Source organism: Osmerus eperlanus, chromosome 5 (assembly GCF_963692335.1).
Source record: "Osmerus eperlanus chromosome 5, fOsmEpe2.1, whole genome shotgun sequence".
In the NCBI taxonomy this organism is placed as follows: domain Eukaryota; kingdom Metazoa; phylum Chordata; class Actinopteri; order Osmeriformes; family Osmeridae; genus Osmerus; species Osmerus eperlanus.
Genome location: NC_085022.1, coordinates 14,588,185 through 14,614,341, shown reverse-complemented (window position 1 = coordinate 14,614,341; position 26,157 = coordinate 14,588,185). Strand labels below are relative to the sequence as shown.

The 26,157-nt window shown below is 43.5% G+C and overlaps 1 protein-coding gene across 8 annotated transcripts in view; it reads right to left on the bottom strand.

Annotated features, from left to right (window-relative positions):
- Positions 1-24,318, bottom strand: part of LOC134021243 (GRAM domain-containing protein 4-like) — a 34,554-nt gene extending 10,236 nt beyond the window's left edge. For 2 of the 8 annotated variants that reach the window (XM_062461865.1, XM_062461866.1), the window contains exons 1-7: positions 24,003-24,318; positions 18,147-18,402; positions 15,828-15,902; positions 14,868-14,988; positions 4,669-4,789; positions 3,831-3,889; positions 1,224-1,356 (exon numbers count right to left, since the gene is read on the bottom strand). In XM_062461865.1, the coding sequence (XP_062317849.1) occupies positions 1,224-1,356; positions 3,831-3,889; positions 4,669-4,789; positions 14,868-14,988; positions 15,828-15,902; positions 18,147-18,402; positions 24,003-24,031 (794 nt within the window). In that variant the 5' untranslated portion in view covers positions 24,032-24,318. Of the gene's footprint in view, positions 1-1,223; positions 1,357-3,830; positions 3,890-4,668; positions 4,790-14,867; positions 14,989-15,261; positions 15,510-15,827; positions 15,903-18,146; positions 18,403-24,002 lie in introns of those variants that run through there. The other 6 variants (XM_062461869.1, XM_062461872.1, XM_062461867.1 and 3 more) reach the window with 5 other exon arrangements.
- Between the last annotated feature and the right edge of the window lie 1,839 nt (positions 24,319-26,157).

The window sequence follows — 26,157 nt, the reverse complement described above, 5'->3', positions numbered from 1 at the left end:
GTGGAGCAACAAACACACAGACATCCTTTACACACACACACGTAAAAAAATACACACACTAAAACATAAACACACCAGAACGTAAACTAAAATACACACGACACGGTAAAACATTTGGCAATATGTGCTGAGGTAATTACTGCTCGTCAAATCTACTTATAACAGGTGAAACAATAAACTGTATTCAGAGATTAGGATTTAGGCCTATGCTACGCTTATATACAGTACTGTCAGATATCATAATCCACTTATGCACTCTGGGGCACTCAACTCCTAGGTACCAATCGCACAACGCCGAACACACGCTTGCACACTGTTGCTCTACTGGACTACCAAACAATCACGTGGTCCTACACTGTGTCCTTGAACAACCTCATGATCGATCGCTGCTTTAAAACAATGACCAGCATGTTCACAGCAAATCTCAGAAGGCCGGGAAGCTCATTAAAGAGGTATGGAAAAACCAAACATTGGAAACAGATATGGAAAAGGAAACCTTACAGAATCGATGAGCAAGCATTTCCAAGAAATATGGGTATTATAAGTTGACTAAGACCTTAAAATGAAAAAGTAAGCAAAGTTAGCTGAGTAAAGTTAGCTGAGCACATCTGATCAGGCAGTTTGGAACACTTGGTTGGTGTCTCAGAAGCAGATGAACTATCTTGCCACAATACAAGAAGAATCTCTAAAAAACATCATCCAGTCGAAGCTTTAAGTTGAAATAACTACTCCAATAACCATACCCCCAAAACCTGAAATGACAGAGATCTATTAATAAAAAGTCTCTCACTAATTGAGTTCCTGCATGTTTGATTTCCCTCTCATTTCGCTCTGCTGGAACTGATCCATTGGTTTTATCGCAGTGGGTGAGTCGAATCGAGTCCTCTCACTAGTTTGCTGGGATTTTCCTGTAGCAGGAGAGCTTTGGTTCAAGTAAGTCACACATCTGAGTAACACTTTATTTGAACAGTCCATCTGTAAACAGCCAATAGATACTAAGTGAAACATTTTGAATCACTCCAACAGGGCACCAGGCTCTGTCATTATGTGTGTGAGTGCATGCATGAGTGTGTGTGTGTGTGTGTGTGTGTGCGTGTGATTGCTTCTGTGTGTGTGCAGGTGTGTGTACGAGGGTGCGTCTGTGTATGTATGCGTATGTATGAGGGTGTGTGTGTGTGTGTGTATTTGTGTGTGTGTGGGGGTGGGTGTGTGTGGACTCGGACCTCTTGGCACTGAGTGGCTCCTCCGTCTCCACAGTGTTCTCTTCCGGCTGGAAGCGGAAGTCCTCCACGTACGCACCAAACCTGTCGTACAGCCACTTCTGTAGACGAGTGTAGAGGGTCTCCTTCTGCTTGTCTGTGGAGAGGGAGAGAGAGGGGGAGAGAGATTAGAGAGGGGGGGACGGAGAGAGTGAGGGAGAGAGAGTGAGGGAGAGAGAAGGAGTGAGGGAGAGAGAGAGAGTGGGAGAGAGAGTGGGAGAGAGAGAGAGAGAGGAAGTGGGAGAGAGAGAGAGCGAGTGAGGGAGACAGAGAGTGAGAGAGAGTGAGGGAGAGAGAGTGAGGGAGAGAGAGAGTGGGAGAGAGAGAGTGGGAGAGAGAGGCCGGAAGAGGATATAGTCAGACCAACAATGTAAAGTCCAGTAGTGTGGGTGTTTTCCAAGCTGCTCCTGGAACAGGCCTATCCATGTTCAGAGTAGCTCAATGGACCCTGAAGATTTTAGTACCTTTAAAAGATTTACAGTTACAAGCTGATTGACTAGAAAAGCCAATGACGACCATGCACCTACAGGTGTACCAGTGTTAGGCACACAGTGGGAAACCTAAGTGTTCCTCACAACCGCTAAAGACGCTTTTGCACCCCCCCAAAGGCTGAATAACTCAAAGAAAGTTGAACACTAGGGACTATGATGACACGGAGTGGCCTATTTTGACTCAAAGCTGCCGTATTTCTCTCAAGAGACATTGTTAACAATCCATGGTGCATCAAATGTCTTTCCCCCCCCTCTGCATCCAACCATCTCTCCTTCTCTTGATTCCCTTTTCACAACCGCGTAAGGCTTCAGGTCTGGTACATCTTTTTCAGGCACTAAACTCTCACATTGGCTGCTTGCATCACTACCAGCTCAGAACAGATATCCAAATATAGTATTATTTCCGCAAACATCTGAGCGCTACTTTTCCCTGGCCTCGCATCTGGAATGGATGAACCAAAAGGAGGTCTCCTAAACTTGACAAGCTTGACAAGCTACACAATTGCATATTAACAAACAAACTGGTTTTACAATTCAGTTCATTCCCAGCTGACTGAAAGACTGACTCACAATGAGCGCAATACAAAAAGAAACTGTCTGTAAATCACGAGGATGGACTGCTGCTCAAATCACGACAGTGAGACTTCCTGTTTAAAACAGACTCCCCACATTCGAAGCATCCTTCTCCATACATCACAGTATGGAATCCAGAGGGTAAACAATGATGCACCGTTTTTTCGACTAGATGCTTCTCAGTATCAGGTCAGACGTTTGGTTTTCTTTGGAGAGATGACAGTTGTTATCGTGCTACATTCGGAAGCCATTGGACAGGAGCAAATGGAATGAGCTGTGTACTGTAGGTGCAGTGTATGCACGCTTAGCCCTGGGGGGGAAACAACATTCAACCACTCAAGGCCTGAGGTAGGTGCCAAGCAGACCTTTAACAGGAAAGAAGCAATTTTCCACCAGAGCCAAATCCACTTTCCCTATGTGTGAAATTCCCTACAGAGGGACAGAGAAGGATGCATGTCATAACACATCTACCTTCCTTTAACCCTCCATAGGAACACACTTCCTGGGGCTGAGAGTTGAATACACACACTTACACACACACACACAAGCAAACACACCTGTAAACGCATGTAAACACACCCAAGTAAACACATGGGAACACTCGCACGCAAACACTCGCATGCTGTAACACACACAAACATGCACACACACACACACACACACACACTAATTTGCCGCACCAAGGGGGTGATGAGACACGCTCCTCCACACGGAGCTGCCACAGCAGGCTCAGAAGTGCCAGCAGGTTGTTCTCCAAACTCCCAAGCAGATGTTGAACCCCTACCGCTCCTCCGCCTGGAGACGGCGCGAGGCAGGCCGGGCTGAGGCAGCCCGGGCTGAGGCAGCCCGCTCCATCCCTCTCTACCCCCTCAGCCCTGCCACCTCATCTTGATTTCAGAACTGAATTAGGAGCCGGAGTGGAATTCATGGGGAGACGTACGAGAGGAACGGTGTGCTGCATAGCTTGGGGGGCCCGTGGGTGGAGGGCGATATGGGGGACAGGAAAGTGTCATATATGCAGCCAAAACAAAATCCCAAATGTGATCCGATGCTGTCTTGATTCAACAGGTTTTCAAATGAGGGGAGCCTTGGCGCCGAAAATGGCTGCCTAGGTAGGCTCTCCTGCCAAAGTAAATTCCTTGTTTGTGCAAACTTTCATGGCGAATAAACACCAATTCTGATTCTGATTTGATGCCGCGGTCGAGGTGTGTGGAGAAACAGTGAGTAGTACGGTCAAATGCTTTGTGTTGGCCTGCTTGTTCATTGATGATTCAAGTTCATGTTTCAAGTTTATTCGCCATTTGGATCGGGTACAAGTACATTGGAAATATTTGGGTCCTGCTCCTCTTTACAGTTTCCTAGCATCCTATCTAAACCTATAATAAATAAACATGCCCTAATCCAGTGTGAGCTTATATTCATATCAAGAATATTATAATGTTGAATAATAATAGATAATACACCTATCTGTATGTACATGAAGTAAAGTGACTGGGACATGTCTCACCTGTGCCGTTGGCTGTCGGAGGAGATGCTTTGGGAGGCTGTGGAGGAGAATCTTCCGGCCTACAAGGAAACAGGAAACAGAATGCCTGACTGGAATATCACAGCTTTCAAGTTAGGGGAAAATATGTATTTTTCTTATCGTTGTTTTTAGACGGACCATTGATGGCTCATGGGCCGTGTTCTTTAAACTCCCTGTACACAGCCACATCAAACGCTAACAGAGAACGGACGGAAAGTTTGGATTCATCCTGGTCGCTTGACGTCTCAAAAGAGTGAGGGGGGAAACGGGAGACACGGAGGCGAAGTGAGAATGGGGCTGAAAAGCTTTTCCTTGTGGTTGTTTAAATGGTCCTGGCACAGAAAGAGATTTTCCATTCAAACTCTGCCTGACACAGGACTGATTGACATTTAGCATCTTGGACACAAGGTCCATGAACTCAAGGCCAGGGACTGTGATCCTTGTTGAATGGGCAAGGAGACAGTGCGGGGAGAGACTGTCAGCCACATGCAGGCCTGCTTATAAGAGACGCAGCCAGGGCTCCGGAGACTATTTTTAACAAGGACTGTCACCCACCACATGCCGAGAAGCATGCACTGACACACACACGCAGAGTCACACAGGCACTCTGTGTGTCGCATTGTCACTCTCACTAGCTACAAACACAGCCGTATGCACACACTGACAGTCTCCTTCCTTGTCAGCGTACCCTGAGTGGAGTTTACCTTCTGTGGGATGAACTGTGTCATGGCGATAGCTGTCCTACTGTGTCGGCGGTGAAGACGTAAGGGGACCCTTTTCAAAACTGACCGAAGATGATCAGCGGGACTAGGATCTCTACCTCGTTCTCAGCACCTCGCCCATCTTCTGCTCCAAGTCCATTCTTTTCGAGCGCTCCTTCTCCAGCTCCTGTTTCAGGGTGTCCACGTTGGTCTCTTCTCGGAGTTTCCTCAGCTCCTCCTCTGTGAAACACATCGAGGGGAAAAAGGCATCAGGGATTAACGAGCGGCGGTTCCCCCGCCTCTAGGAGACAAGACCATCATCAGGAGCTGTTTGCTGTGTTATTAGAAAGACACCCTGTTGAGAATAGAACATGGTTATTTAAAGAACAAACACGCTTTCACATTTTGTGTATATATATACACACAGTATTTATAACATGAAAAAATGTACTTTCTGTATATAGCCAGTATATGTATACACACACATGGAGTCTTACTTAGTATAAAAGAGTGGCAGTGAGAGGTAGGAGTGAAAAATTTAACATCATGCAGGCAATAACAAGCAAATTCTTCTGGTTGCTCCAATATACCGGGCCCTCGTGGGTCATTTGACGTTTCGCAATCAAATCAAGATCAAATTATGTACAAAGCAAATAACAACAAAACTAATTGCAGCAAATTCAAAATCATCAAGGTGTAGAATAATTTAGGCTATCCAGTGCAAACACAGACATGAATCCTAAAAACATTAAATCATTCCACTGGATTATAACAATCGTTTACGTTTAAATTTTTTATAACCACTCCTGCAAGATGATTACGGGTACACACATACCTAGGGACCCACAAAATCTCACAAGCACATCCTTCATGTGTTACAAACACAAACTCAACAAGTCTGTTTGAATCTACTGACTTGATGAGTGCCAGTTACCATACAACAAAACCCTTTAAAAGCTCTCAAGGCGTTCCAAAAACATATCGAGGACCATCTTTATGACTTTCTATCTAATAGAAGGGAAAAGGGAGAGAGAGTGAGAGAGAGAGAGAAAGAGAGCAGAAAAGATCAATTCTGGTGTGCAAAAGCTAGACTCATTTAGCACCTGTTAGCAGTCATTAAAAATGAATAAGCTGGCACAGATCACATAGGCCTACTTCATCATTGTAATGACTCCTGCATTCTCAGACTGCACAGCCAGGAGGAGATGGGATTATCTTAAAGGGATGATACCTAAAACCTTAAAGGGATGATATCTGATATTGTCAGAATGAGATATGAACGGATACAAAGGAGGGGTATTCCGTGATGCCGCCTTCTCTATTTCTCTTCTCGATGGCTTAATCAAGCTGAATGTGAAAATGAAACTGTACAGTGGAGCTAAAGTATTATAACCGGACGAATTATTTGACCTGGTACAAAACAAAAAACTATAAATCAATAAAGAATTATCAAAATACCAATTCGGATTCAGGATTTCAAGCCATTGCTGTGCAAAGTATAGGCCCACTGTATCTCAACCTCCAAAGACTCTGGCTTACTGATTCACGTGTCACAGGAGTTGGGGCCTGACCAGTGCAGAAGCTGATTTGGGTCAGGTCAGCTCAGCAACCTCTGGGGAGTGTGCTGTGGATTATAGGCTGAGTTGTTTCCCATCGGGGAGGGACTGCCTTGGCCTGCCCCTGACACACTCTGGGACTCTCTGTCCCGAGCACACACACACACACATGCAGGCAGGCACACACAAAGTACACACACAGGGTGGAATATGTCAGCTCCTGCAGTCTGACAATACACTGGCCCTGAGTCAGAGCAGCAAAGGCCAGAGATGGGGTGAGCTGTAAAACAAATGAAGGGAGGACAAAACAGGGGAAAAAGTGGAAGGATTTCATTGAGGGAGAAAGGATAGACGCGCGGGCGAGAGGGCAGATGAGAAAAGATGGAAGGGATGAATGAGATGAAAAGAGGAGGGAACCAGATGAGGCATGAGAGATAAGAGGGATGGAGGACAGGAATGAAATCAAGAGATCCGTCAGGGAAATGGCTCTTGTTATTGAGTTCACAGCCTACACATTCACAGCAAAAGCTCTGAAAAGACTCAGAAGACCATTCTGAAGTACATCAAAAGCATATAAGCAAGTTTATTCAACAACAACAAAAAAGCCCGTCAGCAGACGGTGTGCGCAATCTTCAGCAATCCTAAGCACCTCACAAATATACACAGAGCAAACTTCCGGCCTGAGGAACAAACGCTGCTGGACTGCGAGAGCAGCCTCCTGTCTGTGTCTCTTCAGACAGACTGTGGTCTATAATAGGCACCGGTTGTTCCCGACCTTGGTAAGGGACCTTTGTGCTTCAGCCAGGCTGTCAGGACAGCTTTGTGTTACACTTTTACCAGAAGGTTAAACAGGACAACAGCGCTGCAGTTAATAATTCAGTACTGCCTCCATGCAATGACAGTCACCACCATGAACGCATACACTTTTGTGGAAGAAAGTTCTTTGTCTCCACTACAACGACGTGACTGTCAGTTTAGGATCCGGATTTAAGAGGGTTAGATAACCAGATGATTGGAAAGAGAGATTAACACCTCGACATTAAAATGACCGTTATTATCTATGACCGTAGATCGTTATTATGTCCAGGCAGAGACTAAGACAATCACAGTAAGAAAACAATGTGAATGATTAAGTGCATAGACTAGGTGTACATGACCAAATAATAATACACTAGCTGATCTATCCGATTGTGATTAACATAAAAGCGCACAAGAAATTCCTGATTCCTTCCAAACTGTCCAACCAGACTGCTGACTAGAGAAATAATAATAATTCCTTATACATGTATTGAACTTTTGATTAGTAGCCATCAAATTGGTGAAAACTTTAACATTTCATTTAGATAATGGAGTGAAATGACAACATAAAAGAAATACAAAACAAAAAAACACAGTGATTGAGTTTAAACCCATTTCTCATTCCTGACAGGTCAGGTGCTGCTGGGAGCCTGGTGCCAGACAAGCTTGGGCACGCTAGCTACCAGAGAGGCTTAAAACTGAGTGATTACTCACAGGAAAACATCCTGTGTAGCATGTTTGAGTGTGGGTCTTATAGGAAGTGACCTTGCTCTTCGAATAACGTCTCCATAACTAAACTGCAACAATTGTACAATATAAGGAGTAAATTAACTATGAATTCAAGGCGGAATTGATTAAACTTTCTACTTCTCTACTTTCTGAAGAATATCTATAAAAATGTTTGGAAGGAGTTTCCAGTTTAGTTGCAAGGATTGTAGCATACATGGCAATTCCCCATGAATTTCAAGAGTGCATCATCCTCACCTAACCTACCGGTACATAATTTCCAGTTTCAGTCACTTATGAGTATTCAGTACACCCACTAGTTAGCATTTATGTAAGGAAGTTCCACAACCCACATGGCCAACAGCTTCCCTTCCTACCACCGAAGGTACTATACCGAAGGATAATAGCCCTTCTGTTAGCCTAGCAAATGCTAACCAACATTCTTCAACAGTGGTAGCTGCTCTCTCAAAGCTAATATAAGCCCTTTCAGTGCTAGCTAGCTCTTTATATAAATAACTAGCTGTCCTGTTTATGTCAAAAACAGAGAGTTCTCCCTCAATTTGTGACATTTAGCTTACACTGCAGAGGACATTTCCCCTAATTAACCTTATCACTAGACCACCAGATAACAAGTACTGACATTTTAATTTCTGTATATTTTATCTAGGTGTAAAATTCCATTATCTTTTAACCAAAGACACTGGGAATTGGGCATCCATAGCAGTAACACACATCAGAAGAAACGTAAAAAGAAACACAACAACAACAGCCTGACTGGGGACAGTGTCATCTTAGCAACCTATAACACACAGACGTCCAAGGCTGAACTACAGTATAACAGGCCGTAAATATGAATCACACCCCCAGTCCCAGAGCACCCAGTTGAATCAGATAGGATGTTCAGTGAGGTAACTGTCAATTCTTCATTGTCTGTGATGTCATCGCACCACTAGGGCCCAGGATCACAGATGCACTTAGCACCATTGTGCAGTGATTTGCCCCGACTTGGCTGGTGGGGTCTTCAGAAAGATGGGGCACGGTGAAGATGTAGCCTGTATCAGCTCATTGTGACTCTGCACAAAACGATGGCTAAACGCCTAGAAAATGTTTTTGGGGTTGCAATGTAAGCATCCAAATGGTGAAAACAGCACATAACCAGCCTTTCAGAGATAACTGCCTTCTCCCCATCCGTCATCGTGATATATTGAATCAGATTTTCAGAAAGGAGCAATCTCCACTCCTGAAACCAATATCCTCATCATCATCAGAGAGAGATATAGACACAGAGAGGAGAGAGAGGGGAAAGAGTGATTGTAAGTGATAGGAGGGGATGAATCAGACAAGACAGGAGGGCTCCAAAGCCCTGTTGCTTACCGCAATTTCCACCTGTCCCCTCACCAAGACGGCAGCTCCCCAAACCAAGGAGCTCCAGTAAGTAGGTGATAGTTCTTAATTTAGACGCCTGGACAGGGTGACTCAAGCACAGCAGGAAGTGTGCTCTCACCACCAAGCACCTCCATCTCATATTTTGTTTCCTGTAGCAACCGCTCATCTGGATCGAGCCATTGCAACAAACTCAACCACATCCTGGTCCCCAAAGTCACAACAGAACAATTGTGCATGCATGCCTGTGGGCCTTGTGGAAGAAATTGGGATTTCCTGTGTGCTTACACTAATCACTAATCAATAGAACTAGTCATTGGATACTAGTTACTACGTTTATCATGTAAGCTTGCTATTAATAACAGTATATTGTGTCTATGTGTCAGGTTAATAGATGTTTGGGGTCAGGAGAAAGTACTGGCTAAACGGTCCTTGTCATGACTACAAGGAGAGCTCCAACTATGAACTCTCTAGTGTGAGAGTTGTCATGTCTTGGGAGCAGTGAATCTTTATCTCTGAGACTGTTGTAAACGTCATTCCTGCCTGACTGTCACAATCTATGTTTACATTCTTGTGCCCTATTAAAGATGGTCCTTTGGCTTTCGGAGCGGAGAGAGACCTGGTTGAGACCTAAGCTTGGTGTTGTGTTGTCATTTATGGTCAGAGGAAATCCCAATTTCTTCCACAGCCTTCACAAACACACTCGCACGCACACCCGTACACAAACCTAATGCTGTGTCTCTATGAGAAAGCGATGTCAGAAAACCTTCGCAAAACAAATCAGAAAACAAAAACATTCAATCAGATTCATATGTTTTTTTAGGCCTACCTAAAAAAAGGGAGGAATGGGGGGGGGGGGGGGGCACGGATTCAGTCATTCACACCAGCACTAAAACGTCCAGCTACGGTTGTTTATCAGGATAAAAATTGCGTCCGGCAAGGTATTTGACAGGTAATATCTGATCAACCCTACTTGATCCCTGAATTACAACCACCTCCCCCTTTTTGTTCTAAGCCTCCAATTCTCATCTGACATCACTAGCTATGACCTGGATAGCTTGAGGGCCCCCAGCATTTTCTATCCAACGCCATGACTGATTGCTTTTTCTGAATGGACAACATATACTGTATGCTGTCCTGGCAGAGGGACTCTGCTGGGGCATGGGGAGCAACAAACTGACGTCCCAGTACTTATGTAAGCGCGAACATTAGCATAGAGGCCTTGGTTTGACCATGCGCAGGCCGGCTAGCAGACTCCCATCACACGCATGGCTTCCCAAGCCTGAGGACATGGCTGGGAACAGTGGTACAAGCAGGCCTATTCACTATTCACTCAGCTGTAGGGATCGTACCGTTGGGGGGACTTCCTCATATGGAGTAGATGGGGCCGGAGTGTGATTGGCTCTGAAGCAGAAGAAAGGCACACTTCAGGTTTTTGTGTGCGAGAAGAAAAAGGCCTTCCAGCTATTCCAAGGGTATGAATACTGACTGTTAACGCTCGACTCGGTGAACAAGATAATCAGACTACAAGTTGAAATATTTCTTAGGTCTAAAACAGCTGATGAAAAACCTCTTAAACTATATGAGGTATTAACATTAGGCTGTCGATATCCCTCATGAATGTAATTTTCTTTAGACTGCACTGCAACTGGAATGTCGTAAAAGCTCACTGCAATCAATCAATATCTCTCTCTCTCTCGCTATGTATATATATATATATATATATATATATATATATATATATATATATATATATATATATATATATATATATATATATATATATATATATATATATATATATATATATATATATATATATATATATATATATATATATATATATATATATATCATTGAAAACTGAAGTACTTTGAAAGTTGTATTTACATGCTACATAAAATATGAAATTTTCCAATTAAATCTTGTCCGTAGCAGACAGGCAGCAGGAGAAAGTCGACCGCACAACTTTTTGTTGCTCTAAGGGGTTACGGAAAACTTGCTGCTTGGAACAATACTGTACAAACAGCATTTCCAACACAGTGCTGGGGTAGCTGGTTTACCACAGCCGAAGTTTGAAAATCATCAAGAACCTGATTGGTGGGCGGTGCTTTGTCGTTATGTGTGACAAGTTCAGTACTAATCTAAAGGTGTTTTTGACATTCCAAGAGAGGGCGTGACAAGCTATTTAGAGCAGCGGAGATGTACTGTACAGAGCTTTGGTCAGATAGTCCGGTCTATGAAATTGTTTATCACAACAGTGGCCAATGACAAGGCAAATTGTGAGCAATGGCTTTACAGCCTGATAAATATTTAATGTGATATAATTACGAGTACATTCAGGAAGATCACAGGACCCATTAAAAACCCATCTCACCAGCATCCCTGTCTGAATGAATACATTAAGCCTGTCAACGTCTATTTCCGTCCTTCCCCCTGAGCAGTTTTCCATCACGGTCATTAAACAGCCAGCCAGTCAGCTGACGTAAAGGAGATTCCTCTGGTATCTCGGTGCGAAGTCATCCAGGAACAAACATCAGGTGTTCTTTACCCTTGCTTCTTGTCAGGCTCTGAGCCACATGCACCTGGACACCACCCAAAACCGGTTTGGTCCAGCGACAGGGCAGAGCAGGATAGCTGTGTTAGACCCTCCGCTTCCACATGAGTTACAGATTTATCCTACTGAAAGGGCCTCAAAAGCCTGGGGTTGTAAACTTACAGTCTAAACATTTTGTATTTTTCTCAATTCGACTACTACCCCTTCTTAAGACACTAAAGTACTAGAAGGGTACTAATTAGTAGACACTAAAGTACTAGAAGGGTACTAATTAGTATTTTATACTTTGTTTGGTTGAGCAATTGTATGAGTGTGTGCAATTTACTTTCTGACGCTCGTACAAAGGGAAAGTGTAGGTACGTTAGGAACTTGCTAAATTAGTAGTGGCCTATGCATGACTATCCACACAAACTTCCCAAACACACAATAAAACGTACAACTATGCTATCTTGAATGGAGCAAGATGGTGCTTGTAGGAGGCTACCGTTTACGCAAGACACTCGACACCCATCAGTAGACAAGCCACCAAACGTCTTAGTAGTAGGTCATATCAAGATTAGAACAGACCGTTCCTGGACTCTGACGACAGCGATGCATTTTTAATCTTTGATATTCTGCGGTGCTATCTTTATGCATGTGTACGTCGTTTGGCTAAAAGCGTCTGCAAAATTGATAAATGTATGTAAATTATGAAGGCCCTTTGAGGAAATGCCAACAGCGTAGGTGCCCTGGCTATCACAGACCATACATCACCAAACCAAACAGTAGCCCAGTATGAAAACCCAGTGTGATTCACAACCGACGTAACTAAATATGTGGATAAAAAGTCAAAAGGACAGGACACCGTGAACACTCCTAGGGAAGGCTCCGGAACAAGCAGTCCAGGGACACACACAACGCTTCCTTCTGCTGTGTCCGTCGCGGGCAGGTCATCCCAGTGACACCAAGCTGTCCAATCAATACCTGGCTTTCTTCTGGTTGGGTCGTGTGGGGAGGCTTATGTAAGGTTAAATAACCCGTTGCTTTTTGTTGCAGCTGTGATCGGAAGGTCCCCCGTTGACCTTTGGTGTACTCGCGGTGCACACGAGCAGATTTGGAAGACGAACGCATGCACTCGTTTCCTCGTGTGTGTGTGTACGTACAGTGAAATCACCACAGAGTTTAAGCACCTGAAGAACGGGTAGCGCTAGAGGAAACGACAAGCCGCCTCACGGCTCCGACCGGGTCGAGGACGGCGTATTCAGACACTTTCCCGCCGCTCCCTCAGCTGACGAGCAGCACATCTGGAGCTGCTCAGACGGTCAGCACGACCAAAGCCAAGCCGCTGAGGCTCATAAGGCAGAATGATGCAGGACAGCAAGCGTGAGGATATTGCCGTCTGTGGGCTTCCTGTAACAACAAACCAACATTCTGGTGTGGGATGCGAACATCCACAGCAGTGTGGTCGGGTAATAACATGTTATGCAGCGTACTGTCTGTTTAACAATCGTATTGACCACGGGCCAGATTGCCTTCCATCGATCAGAGAAGCAGCAGGAGCATGTGGATGAACACATGACTGTGTGTGCAGGAGTGTGTTTGTGTGTGGGTGTCTACGTGAGGGCGTATGTGGTAGGGTTTTAACTGTGTATTTACATAATAAATCTTGACACATGACTAAGTCTGCAAGTGTAGCTTAGGCAACCATGAGCCTTTCGATGAAAGTACAGAAAATGGAGAAAACATGCATCACCAGTCTGCGCGAGCGTTCAAATACCCTCTCGTTCTCGTCATACGCGGACTCACGCGGACCTACGCAGGTCTTCCCCGCGCTGCAGGCTAATCCAGAGCGCCTGCGGGCACGCTAATTGAAACAAAGTCTAGGTCACTTGGATAAGCAGAGGTCTGCCAACACAGTGCAATGCAAGACCTCAAATCCACCCAACCCCCCCCCCCCCCCCCCCACCCCGACTCAGCTCTGCACTGCAGGTCTCTCTCTGACTCATCACAACAGACTAAGGAGCACAAAGCTCCTTATTCGCCCAATCACCTGTCTCCTCACCAGTCTCTCAGGGAGTCAGGATTCCCTCTTCCAGACAGTGGATTTACATCCAACCTGGGAAATCACTGTGTTCCCTATATCATGGACTGTTGAACAGCAGCATTAAATGTTTTATGTTTCTCAGTTCTTTATCGTATTGCTTCTTGCCTGTAAGTTTACAACCCACACTCCACCACCCCCACACTCCCCACCTCAGCCAACTAGAAATAACCGTATACAATTAAGCTTTCAATCTTTGTTTTTGCCACACAATTCCATACAACAGAAACTTGGCCTGCCTTGCACCTCATCTGGACCACAGACTACAGACCACTTTATCCGATTCCCTTTGGTGGCAGACAGAGGTGGTTGGATTCTGACCTAAAGACCAGACCATACTGCTGACCCCGCTTCAGATGGACCCCGAGGGACGTGAGTGGCGACTGGGAGGCCAGATCCCACCAGTCCCCTGACAACAAGGACAACCACTGAGCTAGCACAAGGAAATGACTGAAACACGTTTCCAAGCAAATGCGAGATCAAACTCATATGGTGCATGTTTTGTACTGTGCACCTCCGATCTTTGATTATCTTCTGCACTTTCTATTATGCACCGTTTACATTTGATTCATTTTGCAGTGCATGGAAAGTATAGCAGCAGGTCAAGGATCAGAAGTGAACAGTTCTACAGTCTTTCAGTGAACAGAGTTCTTTGTTCTGCCACGTCGCTGAGTAAGCACATCTCAGGCAGCGTGAATCGACAACAATTCCTCGACTACAGTTTTAGAATACCGTGCACTAACAACACGACTGTGCATCAGCCAGAGAAGTGGAAATGAGACAGTCCGATCTAATCCCACAATCCCAACCCTCCACATCACCAGACACAAGGGGCCAGATGAGCTGCTCATCTCCTGGCCAGGCAGAGGCTCTGAGTGAGATTCATTAAATGTACACACACACACACACACACACGAGTGAGCTAACCCAGTTTTACACATTCTCTTAGAAGCAGCAACCTTTAAATGACTGAGTAACACACTAACACAGCCAACACACTGCTCTTATCATCTCAGGCTGGAGTTTCCCCTCACTGAAGGGAAAAGTTACCGTGTCCATCCGACACCCAAACTAATTCATGTTAACGGAGGCACCTTTGTGAAGCCAATGCGCAATTTTAAACTTGGGTCAATAAACAACATGCACACAATTAATACACTATTTAACAACATTTCGTAGCCTTTAATCGCTAAAAGGATCATTATATCCGGTACTCACGTAAGAAGTGCTTTTCTAGTAAGGCAATTTCTAGGTGGCCTTTAACTTCGTTGAGACGGTCGGCCTCCGTCCTCTGAAAGTCCTGGATGGCGGCGGCCATCGCAAGAGTCCCCGGACCAGCCTGATGCAAGGAGACACACACATACATAGACACACGCGCACACACACACAGACAGACAGTACACATGAGCAACAGTTCAAAGTGCTCATCATACAAACACTAAAATAAGGCATCACTAATAGAAATCTGAGAGAGCGAGAGCAAAGAAAGAGTGGAAGCTGACACAGAAACACCAACAAACAAACACAGAAATGACACAAACAGGCCCAAGCACATACAACACAACACCAACTAATAACAAGCTCCTACATGACCGCATATCCCCACACTCACGCACGAGTGTGGAAACGGAGAGAAATGCGGGCAGGCAGAGTGTGGTATCCTCCACTTCATCCAGCCTTGTTTCCCAACACCAGGCAGCAGCCAAGCCCAAAGAACCTGCAGCATCCTAATCCTGTATTCTGACTGTCATCTGCACCGTGAAGCGGGGCATGAGGCGAGGAAAGGAAGGGAAGGATACAGAGAGAGAGGGGGGTGGGGAGAGATGGGAAGAGAGAGAGGGAGAGAGAAGCAGAAAGAAAGTGGGATAGGGTGGGATAGTTTCAGAGGGAAAGAAACAGAAACGAGAGAGAAAAGGGGAAAGATAGAGACAGAGAGAGGGTTCGAGACAAGTGATAACATTTGGATAACACAAAGATGCTAGCTGGCAGCAAGGTAGATGAAAGTGAGCCGAGCGTGAGAAAAAAAAGGATAAAACTGCTCAGAGAGGAGAGGAGGAGAGAATAAAAAAGAAAAGAACGCAAGGAGGAGGTGAGGAAAGGCGCAGGGAAGAAACAGTCTGAATGGTTTAATGTTACTCTCTATAGAAAATCTCCCTTCAGCAGCCAGGACAGGGTTACCTCAGAGACAGTGATTGAGGGAACAACATCTGTGCCCTGAGCTGCAGTAACCTCCGCAGTGATGAGGAAAGGGAACTGGAGAGAAACAGACATCACAAGCCAAGCTCGGGTCACAAGGTCTCCGTTGCTAATGAGCAAAACTATGATCTCAGATAGCTGTGTTGTGTTGCTGTTACCGGTCTTGCGTTTTTTGTTTTTTTATTTGTGCTCTTTCAGGACACGTTTCCAAAAGCAAGGGGTGAACTGCGCATTCCGATTTCAATGGTGGCATTTGAAGACGAATAATTTAAAAACAAAAAATCTCATCTTGGATAGGCTACTACAATCATAACAAACAGTGGCATGCAGTACAACCCACAGACATACTTGATAAGATAAGGTAGGGGAGGGGTTTAGAACTGACCAGTTGCACCAGCCTGCATAATAACAAATCCACATTATTTGACTGACTTTGTTAGTGTCAATTAGATATTCCCAATTAAAGCAAATGACATTTGTTATCCTACTATAAATTAGATTTGCCATCATTATAAATATGTTCGTCAAAGTTGTAAATAACAGAGTATGACTGATGATGGTAAATCCTGGTGGACAACTGGTGCTGGATGAAGACCTCATGAAGGAAGGGAGAGCAACAGAGAACCAGAGAGACAACAGCACTAGACTATCGTTCTCTTGTTACTATGGGAACAAGATCAAAACAGGGCTCCACCCACCCACCCACCCCCCCCCAGAAAACAGAGAAACTGTTCTCGCATGTCATAGATAGGAGCCTCAAACAATAGCCTCAAACTCACTGAACTGGAATTGATCTTGGGTGTGTCTGAAGAGTTGCAACATTTCCCGTGTTAAAGATAAGAAATAGATGTAAAGCTGACAACCACCCGATAAACAGACAGTCTGTATTTCTCAAGCGTTCTGAGTAGGTCTCGGTACTTACGATGGTTTTCACCACTGTTTAAATTGGTTCCTTCTGAAACGACCCTGACGAAACCAACAATCATCTTAAATGAACCTGAACATGAACCCACACTGACTTGTAGGGTGAAGAAGGCTGGTGTGATACAGGTTGGTGTGAACAGTGACTGAACTGGAATAACCCCAGAACAGTCTACCACAGCTTGCCTTTCATCACGTGGCCTGGCTCCTTTAGCCCACATTGCACAACACTCAGAGCGACAGCTTACCAGATCTGAAACGGCTACTTCTCTGAAGAGGGGGTCTTAGGAGTCTTATAGTTTAACAGCAGCTACCCTGACATTAATAAATGTTAGTTCATGTTTCACTGCCCAGCTGGCTCTATCACTGTTTTCACTCAAACTGAATAATTGTAAAATATTTTCCGCTATGCAGACAAATTACTGATGTTCACTTGGAACTGGGTAAAAAAATAATACATAAAATATATATTTGGATGAGCTCTTATCCGCAAAGGGTGATTGAGTTGGTTGCAAAATCTGGGTATTTCACCACAGACGTCAGTGATAGTCAAGGACACACAGTATCCAGGGGGTGGTATTGAAAAGACTGCCAAGACTGACACTCGGTCAGGGGTAGGAATAATATGTTTTGTAAAGAGTCATAACATTTTTAGACAGCAGTTCAAGATCTACTTAAGCTCTTGGGCCGAACTGCTTATCAGTTAGGCAAGAGTACTGAATCTTAGCAATTTACAGTGGACAGATCTAAGCACCATTGAGGAGAAGACTAAAAAGAGAACACAGTTCAATAAATAAACAAACAAACAGTTGTCCTGGGAACGTATCAAGAAGTGAGAACTGGTAAGGCTTTGGCAGACGTGTGTTCGGTCTAAGCTGCTGCATGGGAGCCAGTGACGCAGACAGCCGTTGGAGGTCTATCTCCTCATCCTCGTCTGAGAGGACTGGAGCAACAGGAAATAGCTTGAATAAACAGAAACGCAGAATATCAAAAGGAATGACGCTTTGGCGAAATTCCTCCAGATACAGGCCTGTCGGACCTCAGGAGTGAGTGGACTTTAATGAGGAAGGTTCTAGAAGGTTTGGAGTGAATTCTGCTTGGATGGTGTTAGAAATGAGGAGCTATAGGGAACGACAAGTACTGCAATTTGAGATGGAGATGGCTATAATATTCCAGTTATTGTAAAAATTCTGGTTAGTTTGGCTTGAGATCATGCAGGGATCTATGAAGTTTCTCTTTGAGTTCTACCATGTTTAATGTAACAAGCGTGAATTTGCAATAGCTGCGACCATGTTCGAGCATGAATCATCCAACCAACCAAGCTACAGAGCTGGTAATGGCAGCTAAAAATGATAATTTAATCAAGAAAAAGTATCCTACTTGAGGTTCGGTTTGTGGGAGCTGGCTGCAAAGTGAGGCTGCACTCACAGGGTCTCTCAGCTCCTCCGTGTCCTTGCTGGAGGCCCGAGGCTTCATCACCACCTCATCGCTACATTCATTGTCGGACGTGTTGGGCGACTCGGCCAGATCCAGGAACTCGTCCCTACGCTGGCCTCGGAAACGGATTTTGTCCAAACGCTTTAGCATGGTTAACACAGTGTTCTTGGTCCTTATCTTAACATGATGTATGGCATCCCTGCAAAGACAGAAATAAAACAAGAGAACGCAATTAGGAAACACACAGTATAAAATCAGATGTGGTTTGTTTGAAGTTGGGGATTGCAGTGGATAGAGATAAGGAGAGAAAGTTAAGGAGAGAAAGTTGAGGATACCAGTTACTTGGAAAAAAAGAAATGTATTTCATATCATAAATTCAAGGCGAAAATTTTGAAATGTATGTGATCATCATCTTAATGAGCAAGCAGTGAAACTTGAGATGTGAGTCTCTTCCATTAAACAGCACATTCTAACACAGCCATGAGGAGCGAGGCCTCAGTGGCTTAATGACTCATCCAGAAACATTCAAAGCTGCATGACAGCACTCCTCTCCATCTCTAACAGGAGAAAATAAAACCCAGCACTCAGCAATGAGATGCCAAACAGTGAACCTACTTGGAAATTTGTGATAACAACTGTTCCACATCTACAGAGAATCCAAATTGATCGCAGTAACATTATTCAAGTAACATCAGGTTAAATAGCTTCATTTTCATCCCTAACAACCCTTACATTCCAGTAAACAATAAAAAAAAAAAATCCATGACACCTACAAGACCCCAGCGGAAAACTCAACAGCATTCTATTGTGAAAAGTCAGACAAGACCAACCAAGCAAAAATGTGTTCCAACTCTTGTCAACTAAAGCTAGATTTTTAGTAGCCTAGTTTAGTAGGCAAATTGTTAACCAACAATACACTAGTAACTGGTCTACTGGAGCATACAACTTCATAAAAATAGCAAAAAGATCAGCGGACCCGGCAACATCCTACCTTGGTTTTCTGATATTGAAACCCATGCTTTGTCTAAGACCAATATATCTGGCAATACATGCTGTCCAAGCTTGCTCTGACAGTGCAGTATAGACATAGTGGAATGTGCAAGGCTGACTTAGCTTGCTACGGGTGTGTGCGCATGTTTTGGGAAGAGGGGGAGGGATGGAGGGAAAGGGTGGCAGGGGAGGAGATGGAGGGATGGAGAGGAGGGGTAGGGATGGGCGCTGCTCTTGGGGTTGGGCCGCCCCCGCCAAATGTTTTTTTTCGGGCTGTATTTGGGTCAGCTAGCCAGCATGCTGGACAACCAGTTTGTGCCCCCATAGAGTGTTAGCAACAAGAGAGAAAGAGGTAGTGAAAGAAAGAGAGAAAAAGAGAGTGAAAGCGAGAGAATAAAGAGACAGAGAGAGATAAAGATTAAGGCAGGAGAATTGGTAAGAAAAAAGGAACAAAGCCAGTGATGGAAGAGAGGGAAAATAAACGAGGGGAACAGGGTTTATTTAAAAGGAGGGGAAGAAAGAAAGGGAGAGAGAGAGAGACACGACATGGCAGACACGCACCACAGCTTCATGAAGAGGTCTGAAAGGCCATCTTTCATTAAGAGAGGGGATGAGAGGACAAGAGGATGAGGAGTTGCTCTCAGTTTGATGAGACATCAATGTTGCAGTGAAGGAAATCTTTTAATCTATTGTGATATTCTCAAATGCTTTCCTATGCCCTACCTACATTTACTTCTCAGGGTAACAATTGTTTTTTTTTTTTTCGATCTGTAGGTTAATTTAAGAAACTTCCATGTGTTGTATTTCCAACCCGCGGACACCTAAATAACAGCTTCATCACCTCATTGCGCTCCAAATTACAAATAGCTGATAATGAAAAATACAGTGACAGCCTCCAGAGAGAGAAACTTTTAATAACCCCTTAGATATAAAAGGTAGAAACATTTAAAAAGTATATATATATATATATATATAATCTATAATTTATTTGAAACTGAAATGTAAAAAAGTGTATTTGATCGTCTCACACTAAAGGCCATCTTGTGTGGTTGCTCCTATAGAACTCTTCTCCTTGCATGACAAGGTAAACACAACAATCATCATCTCCAGCAAACATGCGGGAGGGCTTGTGGTAGGCTACAGAACAAGGGTCCTCAGGGTTCCTTGTTGATGAAGAGCAGATTTGACCGGAAATGTCTTCCACTACTTAGGTTCAATCTTCACAAATACGACTTTACTGTTTGAATCAATTCCCAACAATGTGCTAAAAGCTTTGGTTGCTTTGTAATTGCTTGCCTACCTACATGCCATCACATCCACTTATACCGTACTGTAGCTTTTGAGCTTCATGTCTGTGTCCCCATCTGTCCTGTGTAAAGAACGCTGATGCTGTATGAAGGACTTGACGGATAGTAATAGATAGGTAGTAATAGATATGGCACTAAGTCCATTCATATTCCAAGGCAGAGCACAGATAAACAAATCATATCAACAGTGTCTTAATACCCTGGCAATTGAGAAGCTTGAGCAGAGTAAGGCTGAAGGCATGAATAAAGTAGAGCCTGAACGGTCTTTTAGCTGAAATTCAAGGATAGTCTAGGATATCTTTGACAATGTTTGTTTTGTGCTGCTCCTGACGTTCCTGCAACATGAGCTCTCTCTCCTCTCTCTTCATTTAATGTATGTATGGATAATAATTAGCAAGCACTATGAAAAAAACACGTCTATTTCACCTAATGTTGAAAGTTAAACTACCATCACTTTATATCAGCCCAATTTACTGGATCTGGTGACAGCCTTGGGATAGGAGTGAAAATGAACACGTTTGTGACTGTCCTTTTCAACAGGGCCACTGCCCCTAGGCTACCAGACCAATCTGTCCTTGAGCACAAAAGACCAGCAAAGTTAACATCTGTTATGTGAGTTCTGGGACCACAAGAAGCCTCCAGGGTGCTGTTCTTGCGGAGACAGGGACGGAGGGGACAGCGGAGTGGTAATGATGCCTTGGCCGTGATGCTGTACTGTGGCAGTCCATCAAATTACCAAGAGAGGGGCTGCCCTGTGGGTGGGTCGTCAATCAAGCGAGATAACTCCTTTACCTGTGGACTTTGATAGGCCCACACCACACAAATATTGGTCTGATACCATTTGCACTCTCACACACTCACATACACACACACACAACTCCCAGACAGCAGAACACCTGTTTGTGCAGTCCTGTCACACACACACACCCTATGTAAGTATTCAAACACACGCATCAGGGAGCTTACTCCCTCCATTACGTAAACCAAACCCAAAGTGTGCATGTGCTCGCAAACCTGTTTGCTCAGTTAACACAAACACACCTTTTTAAGAGACACATGACTATTCGCACCAGGGGACCAATAGGTGACATTTGACAAAGTCTCAGCCATGATACTGTGACAAAATCATGAGCAGTGTACACGTGTGTGTGTGTGTGTGTGTGTGTGTGTGTGTGTGTGTGTGTGTGTGTGTGTGTGTGTGTGTGTGTGTGTGTGTGTGTGTGTGTGTGTGTGTGTGTGTGTGTGTGTGTGTGTGTGTGTGCACAAGTGAGTGTGTGTGCACGTGCAACCAAGCAACTGGAAGAAAATCTCACACAACCACAAAAGTAGGTTCTAAATGGAGGGACAAAGTGCTACATTAGAGTAACACACATCATACATACAAATTGTATTCCAAGATGTCGCCTAAGACCAAGGTTATCTGTATGGAGAACAATTACGGTGCAACACACAAACAGGCACTCCCACTATTCAAGGTACAGGAAATCAATAAACCAGTAAATATTTATGAGCCAAGGTGGTGCGGATGTGCTGTAAAGAAAGACTCGCTGTGGCCCTCCACATAGTTATAAGGTGATTAAACTGAAATGGACCAACAGCGAACACAACTGTAGGGTTTTTAGTGTGATTTGGAAAAAACGCTGAACATTGAGCACATTAGAACATTTTTGTTCAGTTGAGTCATAACCAGATTACAATAAATCATTTTGTAGGAAATATTACCGACTGTATCATTAACTGGGCAGATAATAAAGCTAAATATTTATTTATTATTAAGAGATAAATAAAGAGATGTTTAGTGGGTGAAACTCTGGACATGATAGAACTGTGGCCAACTTTTACCACAACACCAAGTAAATAAAAGGTTCTATCAATCAGAAGGAATGGAATGAGTGTGCCAAAGCCTGCAACTTCATCCTTATTAGAAGAAGCTATTTGATGACTGTCTAATGTATTAGGGTAAGGTTTTACATTGATTTAGTCTGCTTTACTGTCCAGTTTGCATGGTTATCTTAGAAACTTTGATGTATTTTAAGATTTCTTTACTATGTAACTGTCTCATAACTCGTACCTAGTGTGGTCCTCAACACTATAATTATTGTTAGTCATAGTGCTAATTGTGATAAATAGGTTCTTATTTTGCACCCACTCACTTCCATCTTGTCAGTTGTGACACAAACAAATAATCTATCCAACCACTAGTCCCCACCACCCTATTTATCCACCATCTATTCTCCCATGTATCCATCCATCCATCAGACAGTTGGGTTGCAGGTGTTCAGCGGCCAGCCACTCAGGTTGTGTGAGATGACGGTTGTGGTGTGGGTTTGGTCTGACAGTGAGCTGAGGTAGTGAGTCTCTGGTGTGCAGAACAGGAAGCACACAGCCTCTCTGCCTTGTCTGCACAGACGGTCTCAGAAAAACACTGACTGTGTACACGTGTGTGTGTGTGTGTGTGTGTGTGTGTGTGTGTGTGTGTGTGTGTGTGTGTGTGTGTGTGTGTGTGTGTGTACTAAGATATCTAAGACCCCCACCTCCCAGAAACACACACACATTTGGACATGTTAAAACGGACAGCATTCAGCTGGGGATTGATTAGGGTGGGGCACACACTTGCCAAGACAAACACCCTTTAATGGACTGTTGAAATACAACTAACTGATCACAGACCTGACACACTTTTACAATGTTCTTTTTCATGACAGAATTATACGCTGGCAATGCATGTCAGGCCAGACAGATTAATGTATGATCTACTGAGACAGTTGAACGCAACAACAAAAATCGTCAATGATTTGTTAAGCCTCAAATAAGCATACGGTTTAACAACCCATGTGAGGTTTCAATCGAGCTAGTGTCAAGCTACATCATTGACAGGCATAAGCACATGACACTGGCCACCGAACATCAGGAAGTAGACTTCACTGATGTTCAATTTGAAAAGACGTGGTACTGCGTGATGCGTGACAAAGAAGCCAACCAAAGCCAACCAAATTGTCATAAATCATTTAAATCAACGGCACAGCCCTACACGAGTATGCAACATGGCTAGTCAATTTCGTCAACTTGCATCACTTATATCAGAAACACTTTCTTACACCATGCTGTCAAGAAAACGCGGATATGCTTTCTATTTTCTGAAAGACTAGCCCTTTGAACCGACTCCCGAGACTGAGCGCCCTATAGCCAGCAAGCGACTGTTGCATTGTTAGCTCTAATGTACAATAATCCAAAGACATGCCTTGTGTCCACTTACACGTAAACAAAACGCTATCATGGGAAGCGTGTTCTCGCTGTACTCGCAAATTTGAACCATTTAGAGAATTTCTTATGCTCGGTTAATAGGTAGCGTTAGGTCATTTAATATGCCAATATTACGTAAACAGCACCGAATCACACAATTAGGACGAGATGTCACTTCATTTTGGTAACACGTTTTATGCGTGTTGCTCATTTGACAATAGGGATTCAATGACAAGGACCCCTTTAGAAAGTTTCTTACCCAGAACGAAATTGGTAACCAAGTTTCATCAACGCAGAGGTTATTCCAACGCTTGCCCTTTCCCACCTGCCAATGTATTGCAATGAAATCCCCCGATGGTCCGCCCCGCTCACGCCCAAATACAAACATTGGACAAAAAATCCCTTTATGCCAAAGGGTGGGAGAAAAAAACTACAACATTCAAAGTAATGCTCCTCCGTTACGTCTCACGATGTGGCTAAAGATAAACAAAAGTACCCTACCCACACGTCATGTTCACTTTGAATTATCTGTTGTTCCTAAACAGTGTGAGGCACTAGCTTAATCTAAACCAGGAAATTTCGTCAACGTCAGCGCCACGCTCTTAAAGGAGACGTTGGTTGTTCAATAAACAATTTATATGGACACACGCTATTTACATGCACCTGTTTTTAGATTATGTGTTGTTTTAAAGAGTATAGTAGCCTTTGATTGCATATCGTTAAAATATTCTAGGTTTGTTAAATATTTTGATTTCAAATGATCTATAACGCATGCCTATGTTTTACTTAATTACGTAATCCTTTCACTCCAAAAACACAAAGCAAGCAGCTAACGCTCCATTCGTGAATGTTGAAAGTTTATGGTAAAGCGGAAATTTGAACAAAACCCTCAAGTGCAATTACTCCTACCCAGCAGAACCAGAAGATGTCGCTCCATAACCACATTCAGCTTGCACCTTGCACTCAAGAACATTTCATCTTTCCCACACTGAAACAGAGACGAAAACTTAGTTCGACTACTTGCACAAAAATAGGATGTTCTGATAAATCTGGATTGTTCCAAGTAACATGCTTTCAAAATCCCTTCTATCTATCGCAAAATGCCACTTACATCCTTGGTTCATTTGTGATTTCTTTACTTATAATCAGATTTTCAAGAACCAATTCCCTGTGTGCGCATGTACAGATCTCACTGCAGGTCCCACAAGTAGTGAACATCATAGCCTTCTATAAGACTTTAGTTTCAAGATCTAGACAACGTTCAAACAGGTGGTCAGAAAAACAATACCAAACAATACATGGACACATATAGACAAAGGAGCGTAAGTGCGTTTTATCAGGTTTTACAGGAGAGCCCAGACAAGTATTGCCCAATATCTCACTTTTACTGTTAAGCTTTTCAGTTGTCTTTTAATTAGAACCTTTTTACCATCATATTTAGTTGTGTCCTTTCAGCACTGAAAACATCTCACTGAGCTTTCTGTTAATACCTGGCTACAAGCTCTCGATATATTCCACTAGAGGGAGTTGTGCGTTAAGCAATTTTTAGATACACAACACTTATTACTTTTTTAGTTTGTGTTGGTAACAGCAGTTGTACTTGGCCTTCCCTCATGTTTTCAAACTATATTATAGAATCTTTAGATTTTTTTTGTGAGATGTGTTCATTTAGCAGATGCTTTTATCGAAGCATCAAAGAGACGTAGGCCTTCATATCTAAGATAATATACTAACAATGTAACTTTAATTCAAACTATTCTAATAATACTACACTACTTTCTGTCATAATACTATTATTCTTTGTTCTAGTTTTGTTTGCATGAGTAATTTCTGAGATATCCATTCACTTGTTAGATTTACATTTTAGTCATTTAGCAGACGCTCTTACCCAGAGCGACTTACAGTAAGTACAGGGACATTCCCCCCAAGGCAAGTAGGGTTAAGTGCCTTGCCCAAGGACACAACGTAATTTGACACGGCCGGGAATCGAACTGGAAACCTTCAGATTACTAGCCCGATTCCCTAACCGCTCAGCCACCTGACTCACCTAACTGATTAACAGACATAATGGTGTGTACTTTGTAATGTTTATATTGTGAAAGTGCATTTACATTTGATATTTTATTCATTTAGCAGACACTTTTTTCAAAGCATACAACTAGTGCAATTAAAAAGTTCAGCAGACAATCAAGGATCAGATGTACATGGCTATAGCAGTATTTTGGTGGTTAGTGGCAAGGAACAGTGTGTGGAGTTTGCCAAGCACAGTGTAAAAATAACAATAACAATAACAGATGAAAAAAACAAGAGATGAAAAGCGTTTTGTTTGATTCTGCAAATCAAACAGATTTTTTTCCTCATTCCTCGGTTCACCAGTATCACACTGACTCAAACGAATAAAGGGACTAGTAGAA